General features: G+C 45.1%; 1 protein-coding gene across 10 annotated transcripts; it reads right to left on the bottom strand.

Moving 5' to 3' along the window:
- Positions 1 to 709: 709 nt before the first annotated feature.
- On the bottom strand, positions 710 to 4,067 carry LOC119362516. 10 transcript variants are annotated; one of them, XM_037627754.1, is made up of 7 exons: positions 3,156 to 4,067; positions 2,895 to 3,045; positions 2,281 to 2,422; positions 2,047 to 2,152; positions 1,872 to 1,923; positions 1,446 to 1,505; positions 710 to 1,076 (listed from the first exon to the last, which is right to left on the bottom strand). In XM_037627754.1, the coding sequence occupies exons 3-7, from the start codon at positions 2,377 to 2,379 to the stop codon at positions 797 to 799; spliced, it is 597 nt and encodes a 198-aa protein (XP_037483651.1). In that variant the 5' UTR covers positions 2,380 to 2,422; positions 2,895 to 3,045; positions 3,156 to 4,067; the 3' UTR covers positions 710 to 796. The 10 variants fall into 10 exon arrangements, 2 of the variants coding, with proteins under 2 accessions (XP_037483651.1, XP_037483652.1); XR_005173446.1 differs by lacking the exon at positions 1,872 to 1,923 and having other exon boundaries at positions 1,938 to 2,167; XR_005173447.1 differs by having other exon boundaries at positions 710 to 1,505; positions 2,047 to 2,167.
- Positions 4,068 to 8,487: the final 4,420 nt, after the last annotated feature.

Raw genomic sequence — 8,487 nt, 5'->3', positions numbered from 1 at the left:
CGGTGCCGGGTGCCTGGAGGGGCGGCGCCGAGAGCGACGCCGTGACGCCCGCCAGGAGCGAGGTCGTGGCGCCCGGCGCGGAGGCGGCGGCAGTGGAGGAGTTGGCGGCAGCGGCGGTGGTGGAGTTGACGGGCAGCGGCGGTGGTAGCGGCGGTGGATTTGGAGGTAGAGAAGACATGGTCGAAACCCGGGTACCTGATACCAAATTGGTAGGACTAGGGTTCCTACAAGCGCGGCTACGCAGGTTATAGGGATGAGGTGGAGGTGGACGAGGGCTGGAGCGGGCGCGCCGGCGAGTGGGCGCCGTCACGGCTAGGGTTAGGGGCGGCGGCGGTTGGCTGTTGTCGGCTAGGGTTTCCGGCTCCTCTGGAGCCGGGCAATATGATAGAACTATCTTTATTGCTTGATCTCAAAAGGTATCTTACAACTAATATTTATAACCTCAAAACGACTAGCCTAAGATAACTTGCGTAAGAATTAACCTAAGATAACTTGTGGGCTAAAATTGCCCGGTGGGCCTCTACGGCCGTAACACATACTTAGATTTTTACTCAATCTCACACAATATTTCCTTCACCCTTGTTACGAGCATGCTAAGTTATAGACAACATGAAATGTGAGATCCTTCGAAACTCCAGGAATACATGACTGATTACTACAGAATAATAAATGAACCGAGTAAAGGAAACCCATCTTTTGGTAAAAGTTGTATGTGAACTGCATAACTCATTGCATGTACACTTTCGTCAATAAGAGTTCTTTCATAAGTCAATGATTTTGTTAATCAACAGAAAAATTACACATCTTGAACAATAGAATGCAAGTACCTGATTCGACAGAATAAGGATTTAGATGTACTGTAGAACCTATAGAAGGGAGAGCAGGATACTCCGGTTGGCTGAATGTAGGAAAAATAAAACAGTTTGAAATAGTCATGGGCGTTTTTGTCATTCTTCATTTGACCCGTACTCATCTGACAGCTCCAGCATGGAGATATATTTATGGACACACCAAGGAAGCATGGTGTTCTTACTTGAATTTTGGATGCTCCACACACTTGTAAATAACCAGCTAACCTGCACCATGAACGAAACCAAAAAGTACGCCTGACACAAAGTAGCTAGCATATATTGGTTTAGTTATAGGAGTAAGAAATTCGGCCTGCACTTTAAATACAAAAATGGTATCTAAAATATCAATCTTAAGCATTACTCTCATGAGCTATAAATCTGAACATATTAAAGAAAAGGCATGCACAAAACTTTGACTTCTCATGTTACTTCATGTTCAGATGATAGTGGGCACTCAAAATAGCAAGTGACATAAGAACTTCAAGGACATAGCAAAATGGAGACAGAGCAGAAACGTGAAATACACTCAATACAATTTTCCTAACAATGCACCAAAAGTCGTACGTCCCTTCGATACTTGAACTATTATCTTACTTGCTGAAAACCATCAATCTTCTTGTCCAATAGCGTTTGGTAATGTCCCAAAGGTCTTGACTGAACAGGAAACATTTTGAAACAACTATTAATATATTCTCAGCCGAAGTTTTGACAATACCATATGAAAAGAGTGCAGGTACATACGCTTAAGCAGAACTATTTAGTCACATTTGGTATCTTATTTATCACTAAATATAGCAGGGCATATATTTTCTTAATCTTCACCAGGTACCACAAAATTCAGAGTAGTTCGGCGAGAGATAAATAGATTTATCACGTCTACCTTTTTTGTACAAAGTTTAGTTGGCAATCTTTGCGTGTTCATGAAATTCTTTTCACAGAAAGTTAAATCCTAGAGATGGAAGAATCTGGCTAAGATTCGAAGAGTGGTTATGTCTCCCAAAATTAAAGGTTTATGCATACCTCCTACTCTCAGTTTGATAACAGATGCATACATCAGTTGAGTGCGAAGGTCCTACAAAGACATACAGTTCACTGGATAATCATCAGATCCCTCGTCCCTCCAGATAATAATTGTGTTGTCCTGTTTTAGGAAGGCTATGGTAGCAGACAACATTCAGCAATGTTAGCACTGCACCTGGGAACCATGCTTCCTCCATTGATATATCTGATGCATCTAGAATTGATTTTGGTTCTCGTAGGAACTTCATCGAGAGCTCCTCTGGCACCAATTTCCAGTAGACCTATGCAATGATCACCTAGGAGGCTAAGATTACATTAACAGTTATGAAGATACACAATTTTGAACTGATAGTCTACTTTTCCACTTGTAGTGTGAAGTAAATTCCAAATTTACAAAGGAAAAACCAACCTCCTGATTCTCAACAGCAAATTTATGGAACAGTCCAAAGCTTGAAATTGGATCCTTATATAACATTCCTAAAAGCTGGAGTCCATTATCTTCCATCATTCTCCAAGATTTGGTTGCCTCCAATCAGTCCTGCAACACAGCCCTGCAACAATCGTGACAACCGTGTCATGAAGTAAAGTATATATACACCAATCGTCCTATGATGTATAGTGTTAAATTATTCAAAACGACAACCCAGATGATTGATTTATATAAACTAATGTACTTAGCAATGCAATATTTTCAATATCTGAAACCTAGCTACACAATTATAAATACAATATTTATCTTTCAGACCAGATCAAGGATAAGTGTAGTTACTGATATTCTTTTTTTTCATGTCATCATTGTCGTTATGGATACAATCTTCAAAATCAGCAAAAATATATATTACACATTCCTGCTCTCAAACGAGCGGTAGCACAAATAAATCTCTCAATCGTCTCGCTCTCTCACACAATGTCTGAAAAAACACCAAGCAAACAGATGCACAACAGCGGCAGGCAGCCAGGCACACACACATGAAGCAGTAGAAAGGACAGAGGGGTTATTATTAAATTAGGAATTTGTCTTACCTCCATTAGCACATTCATATATACATAGGAATTGCTATTCAAAATTTGCAACTTTTATGCGCCTCTTTTTCATCCGGGAACCATAGTTTTCCTGCCGGCTTCTAATCCCCATCTTAAGGAGGAGATGACTATTGGCAACGGAAAAAAGAAGCTGAAGTAATTATGCATCAGCAAAAAAAAGACAGCAGTGTCATGTACCTATCAACAGTGGAATGAATAAACAGATAGAAAGACAAATGGGAATAGAAAAGCATTGCAGACCTCGATGGAGACGGAGTTGCTTAGGAAGTAGGCAACGGATAAGAACAGCCCGTCTTGGTCGGCGCCTCGTGCAGGTCCGCACCTTCCACATGCTCATCCAAGCCCCGTCGTTCCTCTCCGGAGGCGGCTCCTCTGACGGCAGCCTGAAGCTGAGGATTTCACGCTCGGAGCGCGGTGACGGCGGATGGAAAAGGGGGCCTTGGGAGCAGAAGTTTTGGTGACCGCTGGCTTCCGAGTCTCCGCGGAGGAGGGGGGCGAGGCGGGCCTCGATGCGCTCCACACCGGCAGCGGCCACATCCTCGTCCCGCAGGTAGACGAGGCAGGCGAGGCGGCCGCGATGCGACCACGCCCTGGCATCACGATGCTGCAGCTGATGTCGGCCAGCACGGCGAACACCTCGGAGATGAGCCTCATGAGGTCGGCGCCCGTCAGCTCAAGCACGGTGGCCTTGGCCGCCGGCGGCGACGCCGTTTGTTCGCACGGAGAGGCGAGGTCGAGGAGGAGGCCGGGGTTGCGGAGGACGGCGGCGCGGCGTGGCTGGGGCCTCGGGTGGCGCGCGGGGAGGTGCGACGGTTGCTGCTTGTGGTCGCCGGCAACGGCGGGTGGCGAGTGGCCGCGGGAGCGGTGCAAGGAGGCGCGAGGCCCGCGCACAGGATCTAGAGCGCGAACGCGCCTCTCCGCGCTATCCATCCTCCCGGCGAGCGCACTCCATCCGCCCGCGCAAGGCACGGCGGCCGCCGGCGCACGACGGGATGGGCGTAGCCGCCGACGCAGAGTGGATAAGAGGAAGGAAAGGACTGCGGACAGAATTGAAATGCCTATAGGGTTTGTTTGTAAAAGTGAAACGTTTTCTCTGGGTGCCACTAAAACAGGGTTGCGGGTTGATTTCCTGTAAACTGAGGTGCTTTTTTGCAAAACAACCATGACGGACAACCAGAAACAATGCCTGGTTTATTAGTAGGTAACTAGTAAACGTGCACGTGCAATGCACGTCTCTATCAAACTTGCACGTGCAATAATGCACGATCTCTATTCTAATAACCTCCGCCCTTTCACTAAAGCGATCTAGGGCATAGACAGTTAAATCGCCACATACAACAATTATAGCTAAGTGTAGGACGCAAATGAAGTAAATTCAGAAGGCTTGAACAACTTATTAAAATGTTGAAGCGCAAAAAAATTCTGCCATCAGAAGATGAAATGCATAGTACCAGTGAGGAGCTACGTTGGGGCAAAACCCGGCCATGGCCCGCCCAGTGTAGCACCAAATAGTGAAGATTGAGAGACTCTTAATAGGAAAATTAGTAAGGTTTGCTTTAATCTGGCCTGTTTGGCCCGCCCAAGGATTTTACCCTAGCTCCGCCACTGCATAGTACTAAAGCATTAAAATCAAAATGAAATAGGATGAATTCAACTACCTTCGGGATTCCATATAAAGGTTGTGGAGTGGACATGACGCAACAGAAAAACGGCAAGCAAACAATAGCAGTTCGTATGGAAATGGTTACCATAAGGAAATAACAATTTTCACGAAAAAGGAGCTTATATTTTCAGTCTGGTGGAAATAAACATAAAAACATAGAAAAATAAATCTATGCATTGCACGTCTATGGCACTATTAATGCGAAAAGTTTTAAATAAATATGACAAAATACTTATTTCAGTTCTCAAGATAATATTAAATTATTAATGCGTACAAAGAAAATACCCAAAGCTATTTGTGGTTCCTAAAACATGCAGTTGAATTATTGGCCAATGGAGAAATCCCAGATCTATCTGTGGTTCTTTCATCAGCAATCATTCCTTGTGTTTCTATAAATCTCTGTAGTAATGAGTTCAGCTGCATAGAATATTCAGACTAATAACACTGAGAGGCAAGAGCAACTTAGCAAAACTATTGTTGGCAAAGAATAATTCTCTACAACACAGAGTCTGGAACTCTGGATCCTCTTTTATTTGACCACTATTAGCAAAAGTAGATCCTCTGTTAGCTTGCAAATGTTAACAAAAGTACTTTTAAGACACAAATGAAAAAGGCTTAATTGGTTACCAAGTGTGGGTGCATGCCACAAGCTGAATTAACTACTCTTTCTCCTCAAACTGAATCTAGATGCACTCGTAATGGGCATATCTTTCCCCGTCTGACAGGTTCAAATTATCATCAGTGCTAGTACCAAGTGCACAGGTCAATTCATGCCAACAGATGTGAACCGAAAAGCAGAAAAAACAAACTAACCTGACTGAGCAATAACCTGAAATACAGCTGCAAATAAGGGTGCAAGCATGGTATCATACATGATTTATCTAGTAAGGATTGTTGTAAGAACTTATTCTGAATTCTCTGAGACCCAAAGAGGTATATTGGACAAACTATTCTGATCTAGAAACCCCGAACAGTCTGGAAGGAGATAATCAAAAGAAAATAGCACATGTATGTTGTCCGATCCATGAATGACATACAAGCTTCCTACCACAAATTTTAAAAAATTCATGCTAAAATATGAAAGATTGTAGAAGATATAGTACAACAGATGATTGGAGATAAATTCGACGTCTATAACCAAATTTTCAAAACAAGCATAAATTGCACAGAACACCACTCAAATGGTCAGGAGGAAAAACGCGCATCTTCTGTTCCTTTGAATGGGCTCCAGCGTCACTGGGGCAACAACCTCTACATCTTCGGCATCCTTCCCCAGTCTGCAACAATAAATAAAAATATTAGGCAGAAATATGCAACTGGCCTGATATCCGTATAGTGACTGCCGCCGTCGTGGTGCAGGTGCTCGACCTGAATTAGTGAGAGCTAACCGCTGAATCTTCACGGCGATTACAGCCTTGTGAGCGCTCCCATGAATTAGAGAGAATCACTCCCTGCGCGGATTACAACCATTTTCTTTTATCTATGTGAGAATGCTTGCACTTCCAATACTAATCACAAACAGCTACATGCCTTGGCGATCGGCCGATCTAGATAAACTGAAGAAAAAGGAAAAAGGTATCTCATTCTCATCCATCTACCTACCTACATGTAGTTCTGAACTTAGCCTCCGTGGTGAGCTTCTCCTGCTCGCTGGCCAGAGGCTGCCCGTGCTCGGTCGCCTTGCTGGGGGTCGCCGAGTTTGTGCTTGAAGGCATCTCTAACTCCGATAGTTAGTGTATGGAAACTACTCAGAAATTGCAGCTCGGTGAGGTCGGCAGGACTGTGAAGGAAGCTGCTAGCTTAGATGTAATTTCAGACGTAGTAACACACTCACAGTACCACCGGGGCAGCTAACAATTGATCCGGTGTCTGAACCACACAAATTTATCTTCTTACTCATCGCATGAATACACTCCCCCGCTTCTCTTCTGAAATCGTGAGCAGGCAATGGTTTGTTTGGGGATTACCTTGATCATCGTAGAGCTTCCAGTGAAGATGGCGGCGACAGTCGGGGGCGCATCGAAGGGGCTCGAAGGGAGAGATGGACGCGTGCGAACGCTTCATTCTCGGCTCCGGCCCTGGCCTGCTACGGAAGGCGCCGAGGCGGACGGGAGACGCCGGTTCGGGAGAAGCGCGAGGATGATGAGGGCTGGAGGGGCGGCAGAGCAGGGCGAGGGGAAGTCCACCCGCGTCCTACGCTCGTCGTTGGCACGGCTGCCTCCGCGGCATCCTCCACCTAGCGACGGGATGGGGGGTCTGTGCCAATGGCGTGGGGGCGGTGACGGGATCTGAGGGCCTCATTCTCGCCCACATAACCGGAGGAGTTAGCGAGGAAGATGCGGTGTGCGTGGGGCGTGGACGAAGGATTGTCTGGCGGGATTAGCGGTTTGTTGATGTGCTCCATCCGGTCGATCTGACCGGGCAGAACATCGAATCTGAACCATTCGATTGGCTGGCAGACCACGAAATTACTATGGACTCTTAGATTTGAGTAATTGGATTAGATCTAAGGGCTCTAATTATCCTGTGTACATTTGCTTGGGTGGTTTTAGGGGAATTCATGTTTGCTCTTTTAATAGTAGTATATAGATAGATATAGATATAGAGGTATAGATATAGATATAGATACAGATAGACATAGATATAGATATAGATATAGATATAGATATAGAGGTATAGATATAGATATAGATTAGATGTCAAGCATGAATAATACCGTGTACTTGTACTTAGCATCAGACTTGCTGGACATGCATAAGGTGTTTTTCTGTTTTTTTTTGCGAATAAATTCTTGCATTACTCAACAATCAGGTGTTACAATCTGGTCCCACAAGTTCCAAGACCTCATCCGGGCCAAAGCCAAGCCAGACCATAGTCCGGCTTTGCAACCTACCAAATTTAGCCAAGATGTCATTAACCTTATTACAATTCCGACGAAAATGAGTAATGCAAGAACTTCTTTCCTTTAGTAGATCAATACTTTCCCTAATGATCAAAACAAATCTTGATTTGTTCCTTCTTCGTCCTTTGATCTGTGTGCCTCCGTGGTGTGCATCGATTGTGATTCATGAGATAGGCGCACAAGGTAAGTCAGTTTGGTGTGCATCGACCAGTTTTCCTATTTTCCTACCCAAACGTAACTTTTTATAAACTGGTATTTACAAAACGTAATGTAAGAGCAAGCAAGAGTTATTTAGACGGACTATAAGAAATGCCACATCGGATTTGTGTTTAGTTGAAGGAGAGAGGAGATGAGAGGAAGAGAAGCAGGCTACCACAAGCTTACAACCGGATGTAGCGTGACTCCCAACAACCTTTGTGAGAGAAAGTGGTGAGTCATATATTAGTGATACAACATACTAGTCTAACTAACTATTTGTATGTCACGCCCAATATGCGACCCTATCCAAAAGGAACTCGATGGTCCGACCAAGGATAGACCCGCATATTGAAACGCTTTTGCAAGGTGGATATCATTACATCAACATTACATAATAGATGGGGATACATACAAAAGGCATATAATGCCACACGAATACAATAGCACAATACATAAGAGCAATATCCGACTACGGATGAAACACAAACAGAAACTCAAACGACATCCACCCTGCTAGCCCAGGCTGCCGACCTGGAACCTATCCCCTGATCGAAGAAGCAGAAGAAGAACTCAACGCAAGCAAGCATCGCTCTCGCATCATGATCATCACAAAACCTGTACCTGCAACTGTTGTTGTAGTAATCTGTGAGCCACGAGGACTCAGCAATCCCATTACCATGGGTATCAAGACTAGCAAAGCTTAAAAGGAAAGGGGGCTCCTAGCGGGATGACGGCGGTTGCGGGGGCCGGCGGCGCGGCCGGGCGGCGCGACGCCGGGACGGCGGCGGCGGGGCTTGGCCGGGACGCCA

Source organism: Triticum dicoccoides, chromosome 2B (assembly GCF_002162155.2).
Source record: "Triticum dicoccoides isolate Atlit2015 ecotype Zavitan chromosome 2B, WEW_v2.0, whole genome shotgun sequence".
Lineage (NCBI taxonomy): Eukaryota > Viridiplantae > Streptophyta > Magnoliopsida > Poales > Poaceae > Triticum > Triticum dicoccoides.
This window is presented reverse-complemented; position numbering and strand designations above follow the sequence as displayed.